At 35.7% G+C, this 20,628-nt stretch overlaps 1 protein-coding gene across 1 annotated transcript in view; it reads left to right on the top strand.

Annotated features, from left to right (window-relative positions):
• Nucleotides 1-20,628, top strand: part of LRP1B (LDL receptor related protein 1B) — a 1,532,882-nt gene that overhangs the window by 1,352,867 nt on the left and 159,387 nt on the right. The window contains exon 66 of the mRNA XM_059927092.1: nt 15,488-15,604. Within this exon, the coding sequence (XP_059783075.1) occupies nt 15,488-15,604 (117 nt within the window). The remainder of the gene's footprint in view (nt 1-15,487; nt 15,605-20,628) is intronic.

Genomic DNA, 20,628 nt, shown 5'->3' with positions numbered 1-20,628 from the left:
TTTTACATATGAAAATAAGGCATGATATGACAATAGAGACTTGAAGTAGCTTAGCAGAAAGTGAGATTGGCCACCAGAAAATGGTATTGCTAAAACATGCTTTTTCTTCATATACCCTTTCCTCCAGATAAAAAGCAGTGTTTCTCCTAAGCATTGCAAACCATCTAAACTATGGCTTCTCTGAGGCATTTAGGGTATTGAGGAGAAGATAAACGAAAACTGTGTTCTAGTTGCATACTAAATATTTCTATCTATGATGGCAAACAAAGAAAGGGAAAATTAAATGCTTTACATGGGTTTGAATAATGTTTTAAATGATTCAGTGTAAAAGAGGTGTAAGAGGTGGAGCTTCAATATGGCGGAAGAGTAAGACGCGGAGATCACCTTCCTCCCCACAAATATATCAGAAATACATCTACATGTGGAACAACTCCTACAGAACACCTACTGAACACTGGCGGAAGACCTCAGACCTCCCAAAAGGCAAGAAACTCCCCACGTACCTGGGTAGGGCAAAAGAAAAAAGAATAGGGAGGGGACCTGCACCAGTGGGAGGGAGCTGTGAAGGAGGAAAGGTTTCCACACACTAGGAAGGCCCTTCGCGGGCGGAGACCGCGGGTGGCGGAGGGGGGCAGCTTCGGAGCCACGGAGGAGAGCACAGCCACAGGGGTGCGGAGGGCAAAGCGGAGAGATTCCCGCACAGAGGCTCGGCGCCAAGCAGCACTCACCAGCCCGAGAGGCTTGTCTGCTCACCCGCCGGGGCGAGGTGGGGGCTGGGAGCTGAGGCTCGGGCTTCAGTCGGATCGCAGGGAGAGGACTGGGGTTGGCTGTGTTAACACAGCCTGAAGGGGTTAACGCACCACAGCTAGCCGGGAGGGAGTCCGGGAAAAGGTCTGGAGCTGCCTAAGAGGCAAGAGACTTTTTCTTGCCTCTTTGTTTCCTGGTGCGCGAGGAGAGGGTATTCAGAGCGCTGCCTAAATGAGCTCCAGAGATGGGCGCGAGCCGCGGCTATCAGCGCGGACCCCAGAGACGGGCATGAGACGCTCAGGCTGCTGCTGCAGCCACCAAGAAGCCTGTGTGCAAGCACAGGTCACTATCCACACCTCCCCTCCTGGGAGCCTGTGCAGCCCACCACTGCCAGGGTCCCGTGATCCAGGAACAACTTCCCCGGGAGAACGCACGGCGCGCCTCAGGATGATGCAACGTCACGCCGGCCTCTGCTGCTGCAGGCTCGCCCCGCATCCATACCCCTCCCTCCCCCGGCCTGAGTGAGCCAGAGCCCCCGAAGCAGCCACTCCTTTAACCCCGTCCTGTCTGAGCGAAGAACAGACGCCCTCAGGTGACCTACACGCAGAGGTGGGTCCAAATCCAAAGCTGAACCCCAGGAGTTGTGCGAACAAAGAAGAGAAAGGGAAATTTCTCCCAGCAGCCTCAGGAGGAGCAGATTAAATCTCCACAATCAACTAGATGTACCCTGCAGCTGTGGAATACCTGAATAGACAACGAATCATCCCAAATTGAGGTGGACTTTGGGAGCAATGATATATATATATATTTTTTTCTTTCCTTTTTCTCTTTTTGTGAGTGTGTATGTGTATGCTTCTGAGTGTGATTTTGTCTGTATACCTTTGCTTTTACCATTTGTCCTGCAGTTCTGTCTGTCCATTTTTCATTTATTTATTTATTTTTATAGTATAGTTTTCGGCACTTGTTATCATTGGTGGATTTGTTTATTGGTTTGGTTCTCTTTCTTTCTTTCTAATTTCTTTAAAACTTTTTTTTAATAATTATTTTTTCTTTTTTATTTTAATAACTTTTATTTTATCTTTTCCTTTCTTTCTTTCTTGTTTTCTCCCTTTAATTCTGAGCTGTGTGGATGACAGGCTCTTGGTGCTCCAGCCAGGCATCAGGGCTGTGCCTCTGAGGTGGGAGAGCCAAGTTCAGGACATTGGTCCACCAGAGACCACCCAGCTCCACGTAATATCAAATGGCAAAAATCTCTCAGAGATCTCCATCTCAATGCCAACACCCAGCTCCACTCAACGACCAGCAAGCTACAGTGCTGGACACCCTATGCCAAACAACTTGCAAGACAGGAACACAACTCCACCCATTAGCAGAGAGGCTGCCTAAAATCATAATAAGGTCACAGACACCCCAAAACACACCACCAGATGTGGACCTGCCCACCAGAAAGACAAGATCCAGCCTCATCCACCAGAACACAGGCACTAGTCCCCTCCACCAGGAAGCCTACACAACACACTGAACCAACCTTAGCCACTGGGGGCAGACACCAAAAACAATGGGAACTACGAACCTGCAGCCTGCGAAAAGGAGACCCCAAACACAGTAAGTTAAGCAAAATGAGAAGACAAAGAAAACACAGCAGATGAAGGAGCAAAGTAAAAACCCACCAGACCTAACAAATGAAGAGGAAATAGGCAGTCTACCTGAAAAAGAATTCAGAATAATGACAGTAAAGAAGATCAAAAATCATAGAAAGAGAATGGAGAAAATACAAGAAACGTTTAACAAGGACGTAGAAGAACTAAAGAGCAAACAATCATGAGCAACACAATAAATGAAATTTAAAATTCTCTAGAAGGGATAAATAGCAGAATAACTGAGGCAGAAGAATGGATAAGTGACCTGGAAGATAAAATAGTGGAAATAACTACTGCAGAGCAGAAGAAAGAAAAAAGAATGAAAAGAATTGAGGACAGTCTCAGAGACCTCTGGGACAATATTAAACACACCAACATTCGAATTATAGGGGTCCCAGAAGAGGAAGAGAAAAAGAAAGGGACTGAGAAAATATTTGAAGAGATTATAGTTGAAAACTTCCCTAATATGGGTAAGGAAATAGTTAATCAAGTCCAAGAAGCACAGAGAGTCCCATACAGGGTAAATCCAAGGAGAAACATGCCAAGACATATATTAATAAAGCTATCAAAAATTAAATACAAAGAAAAAATATTAAAAGCAGCAAGGGAAAAACAACAAATAACATACAAGGGAATCCCCATAAGGTTAACAGCTGATCTTCCATCAGAAACTCTGCAAGCCAGAAGGGAGTGGCAGGACATATTTAGAATGATGAAAGGGAAAAACCTACAATCAAGATTACTCTATCCAGCAAGGATCTCATTCAGATTTGACGGAGAAATTAAATCCTTTACAGACAAGCAAAAGCTAAGAGAATTCAGCACCACCAAACCAGCTTTACAACAAATGCTAAAGGAACTTCCCTAGGCAGGAAACACAAGAGAAGGAAAAGACCTACAATAAAAAACTCAAAACAATTAAGAAAATGGTAATAGGAACATACATATTGATAATTATCTTAAATGTAAATGGATTAAATGCTCCAACCAAAAGACATAGACTGGCTGAATGGATACAAAAAGAAGACCCATATATACGCTGTCTACAAGAGACCCACTTCAGACCTAGGGACACATACAGACTGAAAGTGAGGGGATGGAAAAAGATATTCCAAGCAAATGGAAATCAAAAGGAAGCTGGAGTAGCAATTCTCATATCAGACAAAATAGACTTTAAAACAAAGACTATTACAAGAGACAAAGAAGGACACAACATAATCATCAAGGGATCAAACCAAGAAGAAGATATAATAATTGTAAATATTTATGCACCCAACATAGGAGCACCTCGATACATAAGGCAAATACTAACAGCCATAAAAGGGGAAATTGACAGTAACACAATCATAGTAGGGGACTTTAACACCCCACTTTCACCAATGGACAGATCATCCAAAATGAAAAAAGGAAACACAAGCTTTAAATGATACATTAAACAAGATGGACTTAACTGATATTTATAGGGCATTCCTTCCAAAAACAAAAGAATACACATTCTTCTCAAGTGCTCATGGAACATTCTCCAGGATAGATCATATCTTGAGTCACAAATCAAGCCTTGGTAAATTTAAGAATATTGAAATCGTATCAAGTATCTTTTCTGACCACAACACTATGAGACTAGATATCAATCACAGGAAAAAATGTGTCAAAGATACAAACACATGGAGGCTATACAATACACTACTTAATAACCAAGAGATCACTGAAGAAATCAAAGAGGAAATCAAAAAATATCTAGAAACAAATGACAATGAAAACACGACGAACCGAAACCTATGGGATGCAGCAAAAGCAGTTCTAAGAGGGAAGTTTATAGCAATACAATCCTACCTTAAGAAACAAGGAACATCTCAAATAACCTAACCTTACACCTAAAGCAATTAGAGAAAGAAGAACAGAAAAACCCCAAAATTAGCAGAAGGAAAGAAATAATAAAGAGCAGATCAGAAATAAATGAAAAAGAAATGAAGGAAATGATAGCAAAGGTCAATAAAACTAAAAGCTGGTTCTTTGAGAAGTAAACAAAATTGATAAACGATTAACCAGACTCATCCAGAAAAAAAGGGAGAAGGCTCAAATCAACAGAATTAGAAATGAAAAGGGGGAAGTAACAACTGACACTGCAGAAATACAAGGGATCATGAGAGATTACTACAAGCAACTATATGGCAATAAAATGGACAACCTGGAGGAAATGGACAAATTCTTAGAAAAGCACAACCTTGTGAGGCTGAACCAGGAAGAAATAGAAAATATGAATAGACCAATCACAAGCACTGAAATTGAAATTGTGATTAAAAATCTTCCAACTAACAAAAGCCCTGGACCAGATGGATTCACAGGCAAATTCTATCAAACCTTTAGGGATGAGCTAATACCTATCCTTCTCAAACTCTTCCAAAATATAGCAGAGAGAGGAACACTCCCAAACTCATTCTATGAGGCCACCATCACCCTGATACCAAAACCAGACAAAGCTGTCACAAAAAAAGAAAACTACAGACCAATATCACTGATGAACATAGATGCAAAACTCCTCAACAAAATACTAGCAAATAGAGTCCAATAGCACATTAAAAGGATCATACACCATGATCAAGTGGGGTTTATCCCAGGAATGCAAGGATTCTTCAATATACGCAAATCAGTCAATGTGATACACCATATTAACAAATTGAAGGAGAAAAATCATATGATCATCTCAATAGATGCAGAGAAAGTTTTCGTCAAATTTAAACTCCCATTTATGATAAAAACCCTCCAGAAAGTAGGCATAGAGGGAACTTACCTCAACATAATAAAGGCCATATATGACAAACCCACAGCCAACATCGTCCTCAGTGGTGAAAAACTGAAACCATTTCCACTAAGGTCAGGAACAAGACAAGGTTGCCCACTCTCACCACTATTATTCAACATAGTTTTGGAAGTGTTAGCCACAGCAATCAGAGAAGACAAAGAAATAAAAGGAATCCAAATTGGAAAAGAAGAAGTAAAGCTGTCACTGTTTGCAGATGACATGATAGTATACATAGAGAATCCTAAAGATGCTACCAGAGAACTACTAGAGCTAATCAATGAATCTGGTAAGGTAGCAGGATACAAAATTAATGCACAGAAATCTCTTGCATTCCTATACACTAATGATGAAAAATCTGAAAATGAAATTAAGGAAACACTCCCATTTACCATTGCAACAACAAAAAATAAAATACCTAGGAATAAACCTACCTAAGGGGACAAAAGACTTGTATGCAGAAAATTATAAGACACTGATGAAAGAAATTAAAGATGATACAAATAGATGGAGAGATATACCATGTTCTTGGATTGGAAGAATCAACATTGTGAAAATGACTCTACTACCCAAAGCTATCTACAGATTCAGTGCAATCCCTATCAAACTACCACTGGCATTTTTCACAGAACTAGAAGAATTTCACAATTTGTATGGAAACACAAAAGACCCCAAATAGCCAAAGGAATCTTGAGAAAGCAAAACGGAGCTGGAGTAATCAGGCTCCCTACCTTCAGACTATACTACAAAGTTACAGTAATCAAGACAGTATGGTACTGGCACAAAACCAGAAATATAGATCAATAGAACAGGATAGAAAGCCTAGAGATAAACCCACGCACATATGATCACCTTATCTTTGATAAAGGAGGCAAGCATATACAGTGGAGAAAAGACAGCCTCTTCAATAAGTGGTGCTGGGAAAACTGGACAGCTACATGTAAAAGAATGAAATTAGAACACTCCCTAACACCATACACAAAAATAAACTCAAAATGGATTAAAGACCTAAATGTAAGGCCAGACACTATCAAACTCTTAGAGGAAAACATAGGCAGAACACTCTATGACATAAATCACAGTAAGATCCTCTTTGACCCACCTCCTAGAGAAATGGAAATAAAAACAAAAATAAACAAATGGGACCTAATGAAACTTAAAAGCTTTTGCACATCAAAGGAAACCATAAACAAGATGAAAAGACAACCCTCAGAATAGGAGAAAATATTTGCAAATGAAGCAACTGACAAAGGATTAATCTCCAAAATCTACAAGCAGCTCATGCAGCTCAATATCAAAAAAACAAACAACCCAATCCAAAAATGGATAGAAGACCTAAACAGTTATTTCTCCAGAGAAGATATACAGATTGCCAACAAACCCATGAAAGAATGTTCAACATCACTAATCATTAGAGAAATGCAAATCAAAACTACAGTGCGATATCATCTCACAGCAGTCAGAATGGCCATCCTCAAAAAATCTAGAAACAATAAATGCTGGAGAGGGTGTGGAGGAAAGGGAACACTCTTGCACTGTTGGTGGGAATGTAAATTGATACAGCCACTATGGAGAACAGTATGGAGGCTCCTTAAAAAACTGAAAATAGAACTACCATATGACACAGCAATCCCACTACTGGGCATATACCCTGAGAAAACCATAACTCAAAAGGAGTCATGTACCGCAATGTTCATTGCAGCTCTATTTACAATAACATGGAAACAACCTAAGTGTCCATTGACAGATGAATGGATAAAGAAAGTGTGGCACATATAGACAATGGAATATTACTCAGCCATAAAAAGAAACGAAATTGAGGTATTTGTAGTGAGGTGGATGGACCTATAGTCTGTCATACAGAGTGAAGTAAGTCAGAAAGAAAAAAACAAATACCGTATGCTATTGCATATATACGGAATCTAAAAAAAACAAAAAACAAAAAAAGTGGTCATGAAGAACCTAGGAGCAAGACGGGAATAAAGACGCAGAACTACTAGAGAATGGACTTGAGGACACGGGGAGGGGGAATGGTAAGCTGGGAGAAAGTGAGAGAGTGGTAGTTTATATATGGACATATAAACACTACCAAATGTAAAATAGATAGCTAGTGGGAAGCAGTCGCATAGCACAGGGAGATCAGCTTGGTGCTTTGTGACCAGCTGGAAGGGTGGGATAGGGAGGGTGGGAGGGAGTGAGACACAAGAGGGCAGAGATATGAGGGTATATGTATATGTATAACTGATCCACTTTGTTATACAGCAGAAACTAACACACCATTGTAAAGCAATAATACTCCAATAAAAACATAAAAAAAAAAGAGTTGTATGAGAAATAATCATGCCACTCAATACTAGAAATACTAAAAACAAAGTACTATCAATACGAGAAAGCTAAAAATATTTGTATTTTAGTCCAATTCTCCATGAATTTATACACAAATTAAAAGTATTATAGTGAGAAAATTCGACAATATCAAAATCCTGAAAAACTGAGAACATATTGAATAAGTGATGAAGTGATCAAAGTGATCTATTTGTGTATATGTGTATATATATACATGTGTGTGTGTATTGGGGCCTTGACTTTTCAAAGTATTAAGGTAATAAATGATATCAAATACAAACCAAACAGAAGTGTTAAAAAAGAAAAAATGGTAAATATTTGAATAGTTTGCTACAAATTCATTAACACATTTTTCTGACATTTCTAACTAAATTCATTAAGCACTTTCCAAAGTATGTTACTATTACTTAATTGTCACTAGTTACTACTTATGAAGCCAGGTTTCATTTCAATGCTCTATGTATTTTCCTTCAGTTTTTAGCCTTCAGGAAATTGAGGCACAAAGAAGGCAAATAATTACTACCCTAGGTTGCACATGAGTAAGAGCCATAATTAAGATTCAAATCGAGTTCTGCCTTTAATGCTCTGCTTCTTTCCACTGTGTATTCCTCATTGCCCCAACCAAATCAGGGTCTGTTGTCTATCCAAAATTGAGCAATTGTCTGTTGACTCTTAATCAATAGGGTCAGACCAAATAGACAAATGTAATCAACTGTATATTAAAAAATATTTTGGTAGACTTACTTTTTAATTGCCTCAAATTGCTTTTACTTTGCTTTTAAACTAAAACATAGAATCATTATTTTGAAAAATGCAGGAAGAGGCTTATTTTGTTTTTCTCTTAAGCTGGAAGAGGGAGCGTAAGTAGAATTGTTAGACCGTGACTACCAGAATCTCTAACCAAGGCTCAGGAGTAACTCTGAAGGGAAATACCCTACTCATACCTTCGTATTTTGGAGATTTGGGTTCCTCTTCATCTGTGAATCACAAGTGTAAATTTGTTTGTACAATATTACCATACAATCTGTCATGACTACAGACTGTTGAAAAGAGAATGATGAATGGAATTGTAGGGGTTTGGCAGATGACGTACAGAGGGTGTTGACAAAAGATGAGATAATAACTACTTCCCCTCACTTCACACCCATAACATTATAATACAGATTTCTAAATAAGAAAAAAAACCACAAATTCTTGTCAAATGCGATAGATGGCATTACAGGATGTAATATGACACTTTCTGAAACTGCATAATGTGAATTCAAAAAATTTCCGCTGAAAATTACACTGTATTGACATGCAATTTTTAAAATGTCATTATTGGAGCTTCTAGAGAGCTAGCTTATTATAGATTCATCTCTTTATAAAGAAAACATGTCATTGTTAATTTGTTTTACTTTATAAGCCTTTTTCTTCTCTACCTGGGAGAATAATGTAAAAATTTTTTTAAAAATTAATAATTCAAAAGCAAAACAGAAGTAGGAGAATCCCATGGGGACATGCTGCAGCTGGCATTGTTATTCTGAACTGTTGGTGCATCCATATATTATTGCCACTTCCCCTAGAAGAACAGGTTGTGCATGTAAGTGCTCATTGAGGAATATTACCCTGATTGATGAGAAGTAACATGAAATTAATTTTCATATCCACCAGACACTTTACAATGCAAGGCAACCTGCAGTTTTCCAGATAATCAATATCACTAAATGCTGTAATCGTGTTTTTCATGTAGAGAATATGCTCAAAAAAAGGTGTACCATCTCCCATTTTCATGGAAACCTGGGTTTACAAATCACTTTTAAATAGAGACTGATTTTGAGACTTCTTGTGGAAAGAGACTGATTTTCCCAGGTAATTATAAACCAATGAAATAGCTTGGGAATTATGTAAATCAGCACATACAGAAAAAAAATATTAATATTAAGAGTCCATACTATTTCTAAGCAAAATATAGTATGGTATTTGCGTTAGTTAGGACTCTTGTCTGTAAACAAAAGAAATTCAACACAAACCAGTGGGAAAATAAATTTTCTGCCTCGATTCCAAGGAGTGGATGGAATTGACTTCAGGCACAATTTGGATCCAAGTATTCATATAGAGTCACAAGAGCCTTATCTTCTTTTTCTCCAGTTCTAAACTATTCCTTATGTTGGCTTCTGAGATGGGTACTCTCTACACGGTTTTTAAATGACCCATGGCAACTTGAGGTTATAATACTTGCAATCTTGAAAGGAAAGAAATGTTCTCTCTTTCAGTAGCCATGGAAATCACCTCAAATTGCTTTAATTGGTCTTGTTTACATATTGACAGAGACTCCTAAATTGCCTATCAATATACGCATTTTTTCACTTCCCCCTTAGAAACAGAACCCTAAGTCTTTTGTTGACACATTGCTATTCAGAATGTCATCACATTTCCCATCTCCCCTTGAAGCTAGATATTGTCACGTGCCTAAGTTATGACCTTTGAAATGTAAGCAGAAGTATTGTGTGGAACTTCCAGGAAGAATACTGTAAGGGAGTTTTCTTAAAATAAAAAGCCTTCTTCTTTTGCCTTTCTGCCCTTACTCCTTCAGGCCTGCAAGGTGATGACTCAAGCACTAGTAGTCATCTTGGGCCATGAAGTGACTAAGAAAAATGGTAGCCATTAGTTAGGATGGATGGTGGAGCAGAATGATAGAAATCTGTGTTCCTTAGGACATTATCTAGCCACCATACAATCTCTGCACTGCCCTCCTCCATACCTCTTTAATGCTAAGGAAGAATAATCATCTCTCAGGTTTAAGCTGTAAAATATTTTTTTAAACATCACTAACATGACTGTTGTGGACCAATTGTGGTCTAGGGGATGAGGCCACCTTGGGTCATATGGTCCTCCCCTGTGACAGTGGAGGCAATGGCCCATGAATAACAGCTTCACCAGGGGTGGATATAGTAGTTGCAAAAGGACAAAAAAAGTCAATAATAATGTTATATATCTATTATGTTCATGTCAGCCAAAAAGTATGTGCCAATAAATCCTACCTACTATAGAACATAAGGAAGAGAATATATTTCCTTGTATCATCATCTGTTGAGGAATTCATGACCAGTCAACAAGGTTTAGAATATTTGCGAGCAGCATATATAGGTATTCATTTCCATATGATGCTAACAGAGACCTGGAGGGGGGTTTAGAGTGAGAGAGAAAAACTGTATAAGGTTGATTTAAAGAAAGAACATAATGACATCTACAGAGAGAAGTTATGCTTTGATAGTTAACAGATGGTTATCCTGCCCCCAAGACAAGACAAGCTTTTCTACAAAAGAAGGTGCTCCAGTTCTAACTCCACTTCTAACATCATGCTTCTGACTCTACGATGTTATCATCTGGAACACAGGGAAACAAGGAGATACCATGATGGAGGCTCAACTTCTCATAGTTCTTTTTGCCTCAGTGTTTCTGTGACTATATTACTCACTTTTTTTATAACAAAAGTCATTGCATGTTACCGAACTGTCTGTAATCATCATGTTTCCTGAACTGGAAGATAGATAGTGATGATTACAAAAGAACATTAGCAAGAGCAACAGACTCCATATTTCCAATATTTCACTTTTGAATGTGAAGAAAAATTTGTCAGTTCATTTTCTTAATGATGTCTTTTAAAGAATAAAAAAAATTAATTTTGGTTAAGTTCGATTTACCAATTTTTCTCTTATTATTATTTTGTGTGTTCTATCTAAGAAATCTTTGCCTACTCCAAGATTATGAAAATATCTTCCTATATTCTAGAAGCTTTATATTACATTTATGATCATCTCAGATTAATTTTTGTGTATGGGTAGGATAGGTTGAAATTTACCTTTTTCATATAGATAGCCACTTGTTTCAGTAATAGTTGCTTAAAAAGACTTTCCTTTCCCCATTAAACTGATTTGGAGCCTTTGTTGAAATCAGTTGACTATATGTGTAGTCTTATATTTCTGGTTTCATTTTGCTTAATACTCTACTCTCATGATTACTGTAACTTTATAGTAACTGGAAATCAGGTACTGTAAATACTCTAACTTTGTTCTTTTTTCAGTATTGGTTGATTGTTCTAGATCCTTTGCATTTCAATATAATTTTAGAATAATCTATTTCTTAAAAGTAATTAGATTAGGATAACCTATTCCCTCAAAAATAACTTGCTGGAATTTTTATAGGGGTTTCATTAATTCTATATATTCATTTAGAGAAAATTATAGCAATTTGAGTTTTCTAATCCATGAGCATGATATATCACTGCATTTTCTTGGACATTATTCACTTTCTCTCAGCAATTTTTATAGTTTTCAGTATGAAGGTCTTACACAAATTTCACTAGTTTTATTTCTAGGTATTTGTTTTATTGATACCATTGTAAAAGTTTTTCTTTAAGTTTAATGTTTTGTTATTGCTAATATATAGAAGTATAATTAAATATATACATTGACATTGTATCCTATGGCCTTCTCAAATTCACTTAATTCCAGCAGTTTATGGATTCCTTTGGATTCCTTTTAGTATGAAGAGAAACTTAAATCTTTCTTTCACCCCTGTCTCTCAGTCCACTTCCCTAGTTCTTGCTCTGCAAGACATCACAGCACCAGATTTTTTAATTTCTTTTCAGAAATAAGCAAAGCATATACAAAGAAGCACCAATAGTACTGCAGTATGCATTACATATAGTTTTGTGTTTTGGTGGTCCCTCACTCCACCTTTCTGAGAGGATCAAATTTGTCATGAGTATCTACAATTCATATGAAAATGTATTAAACAAAGAAAACAAGTTTTCAAATACTATATTTGTTTTCTCCGAATTTATAATACCAAAAAATGAAATAAAGCATAGTTCCAGTGCTGTTTAACAATATGAATTAATAGCTCTACATATTGTGAGTATTTTAATTACTCGAGAGTATTACAATTTGGGATTATATATGTTCTGTTCTACAGTCAGTTTTGGGGGCGCCAGTGATTTTCAATATTGGCTGCTCATAGGAATCACTCAACTTGCTTTAATAAAAATACTGATGTGTGGGTTCCACCCCAGAGAGTCTGATTTTATTGATGTGGGATATGGACTAAGCAAAGGGAGTTTTTAAAGTTCCCTAGGTGATTTTAATGTGAAGCCAATTTGAGAACTGCTGTTTTACACCTTACTAAAAAAAGTATATATATATATATATATATATATATATATATATATACCCCTCAAGGGAGATTTTAAATGCAGAAAAAGTCTATATAGTTTATATAGTTTGTATTTGTAATTTTTATAAGCGGTGTCATGGATCAAAAAGTTAAATAGGGCTTCCCTGGTGGCGCAGTGGTTGAGAATCTGCCTGCTAATGCAGGGGACACGGGTTCGAGCCCTGGTCTGGGAAGATCCCACATGCCGCGGAGCAGCTGGGCCCGTGAGCCACAATTACTGAGCCTGCGCGTCTGGAGCCTGTGCTCCGCAACAAGAGAGGCCGCGATAGTGAGAGGCCTACGCACCGCGATGAAGAGTGGCCCCCACTTGCCGCAACTGGAGAAAGCCCTCGCACAGAAACGAAGACCCAACACAGCCAAAAATAAATAAATAAATAAATAAATATTTAAAAAAAAAAAAAAAGTTAAATAACTTGGAAACATAAAATTCGAGTAACCTTACCTAAGGTAATTAACCTTTCCACGTACTGTTTCTGCACGCCCCAACTTGAAAACTTAGCAATGAACTGTTACTTGTTCTTGTTAAGAAATTAGTGCAGGTCTCTTTGAAACACAAAATATGATAAAAATATTTAAACATAGAAAACAAAAGTACAAGGATTTAGGGGGGAAAAACTTAAAAACACATTGTGTTGATATTTAGTACTGATTGTTAACCTTTTGTAGTCACAGAGAATTGCTTGGGGACAATGTTGTAATACTAAGTCAAATGGTCTATTTGACTGATCCAGACTGCACTTTCTTATATTCTTCTATTCTAAAAATTTTAAGCAGTATTCTAAAATAATGCAAGCAACACATGGCAAAAAATAAATAAAACTAATGTTACCTAGAGTAGTAGTTTCAGAGGAGTTTGTTTTAATTGCCAAAATGAAATAACCATCTAAATAGTTCAGTATCAAATCCCATATTTTCAAGGCTTATTATTTAAGTTCCAATCATCCTAACATATTGCTTGATTGAGATATACATAATACTACATTAGAACTTCTGTAGATTTTAAACCAATTTTTAATCTAAAGTGAGGTATAACACAGGCAAAAAGGATATATTACAAAACACAGCACTCAACACAGTGACACAAGTTAGGTTCTGAGTAATCATTAGCATATAGGCAGGTAGGCAGGCAGGATGGAAGAGAAGCAGGGAAATATTCTCTCTCTCTCTCTTTCTCTGTCTATTAATATCTATCTATCTATATGCATATATATATATTAGGCTATATATAATATACACTTACTAGAAGAACAATGCATTTGAAGTCTATCATGAGAATTTCTACAAAATGCAAAATGTTTCTTGAGCAGGATCTGTATATAAATTCCTCCTTTGCCATTTAAGACCTTTGTAAAATTGGAGAAATCAGTTAAACCCTTTCTTATTTTTCTCATTTATTTAAATGCATGTAATAGTACTTCTTAGGGATGTTTTGAAGATTGAGTGTGAGCATGTTTATGAAAATGCTTATGCAAGAGGTGGGCTGGATCTTCAATATATGATCATTACTTTATTTTCATAATTAAACCCAAATCACTTTTGTTTTCATAATCTTATTTAAATCTGAATTTTATAAGATGCATTCTGAAGTAAAGAGTAGCAAGCACCACCAAATAGCTTATCTTCTCCTTTAGTTAATTTATTTTACTAATCTGAATCGTTGAACACTTCACGGTCCATCTCTAACATGGCTGAGAATAAGGAGTTGATCTAAGTATGTGAAAGAAAAATGTATCCTAAATTGTGCAATGACATTGTTACTCTTATTATTTTATGTATTTGAATTTATACCATCTTGATGCTTTTGACCCTTGGTACTCAGTGTGCGCCAGAGACCAAGGATGATGTTATCACTTAGAGAACTTGTTAGAATTCCAGATCTACTCAATCACAATCTCCATTTTAGCAAAATTCCCAACTAATTAATATGTACACACATTAAAGTTTAAGAAGTGCTGCCGTAGATTATAAACAGTTGGATATTACTCTTATGAAAATTTAAAAATATATGACCTAAACTCTGCATAAATTCTTATTGCATGAATTTTGATTCTAGATCCTATGGACACAGTTAGGTTTGTTGTAAAGAACACTAAATCAGGAGTCAAAGCACACTTTTTTTGATATTGGCTGTGCCATTTAATAGTAGTGAAAATGCATCAAGTTCTTAAACTTCTAAGAGTATCTGTTTTGTCATTTGTAAAGTGAAAGGCTAGTTAATACATCTGATACTCAGTGGGATTATTTAGAGGTTCAAGTGAAATGGCACTTTAAGAATTTTCAAGGTCTGTACACATTAGGCGCTATTACAATCTATGAGTTTAGATCAGCTGACCACAGGTGGATTTTGAGTAAGAACTTCTAAGGGAGGAAGACAAGCTGACAGCCAGAGTTTAATACCAATTTCTTTATAGCTGCTGCTTTATATCAGAAATAGAAGGTGGCTTAGGGAAGGAGTGTCCTAAAGAGAAAGGTAGTTTTGGATAATTTTGATCCTTATTTTTACTGATTGATTTGTGTTGACTTTGAGTGGGTGGTCCAATCAGTTACTTTGTAATTAGCTCACAATGAAATTTTATTCAGAACTTGCCTTCAATTTTTCCTAGGGTTGCTCTCAGTTAGTAACTGACTTGAGATCTGAGGAAATGTCATGTCCCTGGATTTGGCATGGCAGTGAGGACATTGTGAGGGATGTCTTTATGGAAGTCAACGATGCAAATTCTGGTTCTTTCCATTACAGATAAAAAGACTTGTGGTCCTCATGAATTCCAGTGTAAAAACAACAACTGTATTCCAGATCACTGGTGGTGTGATAGCCAAAATGACTGCAGTGATAATTCAGATGAAGAAAACTGTAGTAAGTAACTCTTGCTTGAGAACGTTGCAAGCTTGACAGCCTATTCAATAAGCAGGAGAGCAATTTTTAGTTCAGTTAAGGTATGAATTTGAACCTGTCTGTCCTGCAGCTCACATTTTTATACATATATTCACATTTGAACAAGAATATTCAGACTAAATTGACCTAAATCTCAAATGGTAGAATTATTGAAATGCTCATCCTGGGAGTTATTTTCTTACATTTATCAGAATTAGTATGAAAGTATCATGAGGTTTAATGCAACCCATTAGTATGCAGTGAAGGTAGCCCTTGATGCAAGTTCATACAAAGAGCTGAATTATATGGAGACAGTGCAAAACATATCATTCTTTAATGGATGGAATTCATTTTATTTGTCTCAAATCCTTTTACACTATAAATTCACCCAAGAGCATCCTTCAGTGAAATATCATTTATTCTCTCTGGAATGGTGAACACCACATGTATTCAGGATGCTTTTATCTCAAAATAGAATAAAGCTATTATCATCATCTTCCTCCTGCATTTTTATGTAATAAATTTAAAAGACATTAATTAACCAACAATTTTATTTTCTAAGAAGCATGACAGTATGTAAAATTGTGATAGTATCTCTATCTTCTAGCATTAATTTCTGAATGTATTTCTTACTGGCACTTTCTTATGCTGCTGTTTAAATAAAGAGGCAATATAATCATGTTCAAAATAAGATAATAATCAAATTCCATTGATTAAATATTTACATTCTGCTACTTCCAAAAAGGATTTTATGATAACAATAATGTCTACTCTTATGCATTGGACTTAGAGCATTCATTTCCCAAGATACAGGAGACAAAATAGGAATTGTTATATTAAAGCATGGGGATATATTATATAAAAGCATACGATTAGTAGAGTCACAGCCTTAATAAACCACTTGGATGTTCAGTTTGCAAAATGTCAACTAATATTTTAAATAACTTTCAGAACTTAATCTGACTAGTGTTTGAGTATCAGGTACATTAATTATGAAATCTCTGGATCATTATGATTATGAAATACTTTGAATATAGAAAGTATTACTCGCTCTTCACATAGATATCTCCCAACTGATAGTACTCTTTAGAAAGGTAAAGAGAGTCATTAGAGTCATTAGAGTGTTCTAGATTCCTTTAATCAGTAATTAAAAAAACAATTTTTATATAGCATGTTTTCAGATTCTGTCCAGTGATTAAAATTCTAATGGGGTGATGGTGGTAAGAATAGAGGAGAAATATAAAAAAGAAACAATTATTATATATTTTTAATTTATTTTATTTGTATTTCAGAGCTTAAATACACAGATAACTACTTAGCTTAGTTTTGGATACATTTAGTGTTAGTTATCAATAATATACCTGAGAGGAAATGCCTGTGACTGAAGGATATTGAAAACAAGAGAGGGTAGGTGGGAAGGCAACACAAGAGACTCACATCTTGGAAGACCCTTTATTCAAAGGGTAATTTAAATTGTGTGAGAAGTTAGGTTACTGCTTTAATGAGAAATTAAGAAGAATTGAAGGGTTGAGAAAGCTCATTTCTGAGTCTCCTGGGGTTTCTCAAGTGGCTGAATATCATTTTGCTGACATCTCCTAAAAGTCATCTTCTGATGCAAGAAAGCAAGGAGAAGGAACATTGCCTCTCACTTGTTACCGTGGAAACTTAGTGATAAATCATTGTAGCCACAGAGCCCTTAAGAAAATACAAGGGAATTGACTGCAGTATCAAGCATTGCAGTATAAAATACCCAATTATGTGTGTATCTCTTTTAGTTTCTACTCACTCTGAGCTTGTGGCTAAGACAAGTAATATTGATGAATTTGCAGAGGAGAGATGACAGTGAACAAGAATGAAGCATATTATAGTTGTGACATGGAAGAATAGAAGGCATACACAGGATAAGTATCAGAGAGGGTAACATGTTAAACATGTAAGAATACGTAAGAGAAAGGATCATGGGCTCTACATCACTGAGTGGTGTTTGAAGATACCATCTTGACTAGGCCAGAAAAATGGGAAGATTTAAGCATTGAAAATGCCAGTTCTACATAGACAGAAGCTGAGTCTCTGAAGAATGAGAAGAAAAAATACAGTATATCTATAGGGAACACCAAGAGACTAGTCCTGTAGAAGTCAGCCTTAGAAAAAATACTGTTGCTGTATTCAAATGCTTTCAAGATATTTCCAATATCTTATTATCAATTGAAATTATTATAATAATATGTATATAATTATAACAGAACTATTATAATTATATACACATAATTACAATATATATTGTAATAATGACTATATTATATACATCACATAATTTTATATATATAAAATTATAATATATATAGATGACAAAAATATACTCAAAAGGGCAGTGGTATAATGTTATTATGTTTTCTAAATATTATTAGTCAACGATATGCATTTTAGTGCACATTTTGTCATTTATTGTTAGCTCTTATTAAGTAGTGAAACATACCAGAGATAGTAAGTTGGCCTTATACAATAGCAACATGCTTTTTTTTTTTTTTTCTTTTTTACAGGCCGGCAATACTATCACACAACATTTGCTTGTATTCCATTGCCTCACTTATTTCTTTATCACGTTTATCTGAGTTCCTACTTAAATATCTGGAGATGGTCTAAGGAGTAGGGCTATGTCCCATGGTGTAACACAGTGCCGGACACATATTTAATATTAGCAATGTATTTTAAAATTTGCTTTTGGACTTCTTTGTTTATGAATCGTATATAATGAATTAACGTTTTAAATTGTGTTGGAAACATTCCAGCCATAGATATGGGAAGAGCTGGAATAGCAGTGGAGCAATTAACTGCCAGCTATGTTTTAGTTTAATATGCTTTCTAATGTTTTATATCTACATAAGATAATTAGTCCATTGTCATTTCATCATCTGATGATGATCATTTCCCTTGTTAAGTGTTCAGCAGGGACACTTTGCTTCAGCAATGATTTCTGCTCTTAAAAATAAGAAAATTTCATTGTTATTGGAGTAATTTTGTAATCTGGATCAAAGGTTTGGTAATATTTGAGAAATCTCGACATCTCTACTATTTTCATAAGCAACAAATATAATATATATAGCATGTATGCCTTCTAAGTAATTGATATGCAAAATAAAATTATTTCATATCTTTGCATTATTAAGAAGTAACTAGCATTCCAATAGATTTTAAATTATCAAATAATTTGATCAACTAGATCAAGGTTTATGTAGAAAGACAAGCTGCATCTGCCTTATTTGAATTTCTAGTACTTTCACACTGAATTTATATGAGAAGATTTTTTTGTATAGCGTGTCAGTTATACTAATTGTATTCTAAAAATTCTGCTCAGATGCTCACACCCGCATTGATACAACTTTTGAACTTTATCACTGAGGGTTTATGATAATATACTCAGTGGAGAAATTGGACTCTGGAAGCTTTTCTGCTATGCCACTAACTCTGTGGCTTTGAAAGTTGCTTTTATTTTCTGAATATAGCTTCTTAGGTTTTGTGCAAGACGGCTCTCATAGTTTGTTTCAATTCTGAGGCAGTATGTTTGTGCCTTCACTAGTATCGAAGGAAGTGACCAATTTATATGATGCCTTTATTTTTTATCCTTATTATAGAATCAGCCTTCTGAAACATGCCCTGTAAAGGCTTCTTGGCTGTTAATCTAGCATGTTTAAATGAGATTTATGGAAAACCTGGTTAATCGTTCATGTATGGGATTCCCTATCTATTTTAGATCTGAGGAATAGGTAATATCAGACCAAGTTAGTGTGGGAAAAACATTTTAGAAATATTAGGGAAAATGTCACATTTAAATTTTCTTTCCAGATGGGTTAGACTTCAGGTATAGTCATTCTTTTGTTCTTTTTCACAAGAAAAGTGCCAACTATCACACCAAGTTCTAAAAATTGGTCTTTTACTTTATCCTGAAAAGATCAAAGGCAAGATAAACAATTAGAGAATACAATCACTTAGGATCTTCTCTCATAACAAAATTACATTTTCCTCAAGAGAGAATTTCTTTTTGAGATAACTAGTAGCAAAAAGTTCTAAGGCATATAGATGAGAGTTAGAAACAGATTAGCTTCCCCATTCCTTGATGACATTTGTGTATGTATAAATAATTCAGGATTATTATTCAGAATAGATTTGCTGACGTTTTTTAGAAACATGGTAGAAGCATACAGAATTTTCATTTGTATTGAAAAATGCTTTTTCAAGCAAGTCTTTCAATTCCTTTGCACCCATGTTGGAACTGAATAATTAACAATGGTAAGACAAGTCTCTATAGATCAAATGTTCTGTGGAACTATTGGGCAAATGCCTTGAACTACTGGCTATACAACTTTTTTATAACCCTTCATCAGCAACATCCAGCCCTTCCCATAGCAGTGTGTAAAACCCTGTGAAGTTATTGCTGCTTAGCACATGATAAACACACTTGCTCTTAATTAGAATAAAGGCAAATTAGAATATTAAAGGAAGAATTATCCTGTTTGGATACCCTCATGTCCATGAAATAAAATGATTCTACTGCTGTTTTAAAACATCTAAATATACTATGTTTTAGATGTACTCTCTCTTTATTATTTAATGAAAATATTTTAATGTTATTTACCATTGTTTGATGAATTGAGCATTGATTAATTAATTAATTAATTTTACTATAATTTCTTTTCCCTGAGAATAAAGCTGCATGTGTCTGCAAATAGAAGGAGGGTGAAATAGCTTCAGTATGGATGGATAAAAAGAGAAAAAGGGTTTTCTTTTATTATTATTGTAAAGTGAAATAGACATTGCTAGCCATGTGCCTTGGACAATTAACTTGACTTTTCGGGGCTCTAATGTCAATTCCCGTAATAGGTGAGCACTTATTACTTCTTCAGTGGTATAGGAGGCAATGATATGGCCTAGCAGTAAAAGTATAGGCCCTGGTATCAGGTTGTCTAGGTTCAAGTTCAATACTAGCTCTTTTGCCTGCTGGGTGATTT

The sequence above is a fragment of the Balaenoptera ricei genome, chromosome 7, assembly GCF_028023285.1.
Source record: "Balaenoptera ricei isolate mBalRic1 chromosome 7, mBalRic1.hap2, whole genome shotgun sequence".
In the NCBI taxonomy this organism is placed as follows: Eukaryota; Metazoa; Chordata; class Mammalia; order Artiodactyla; family Balaenopteridae; genus Balaenoptera; species Balaenoptera ricei.
The sequence above is the reverse complement of the archived record's forward strand: the minus strand, read 5'-3'. Positions and strand labels throughout refer to the sequence as shown.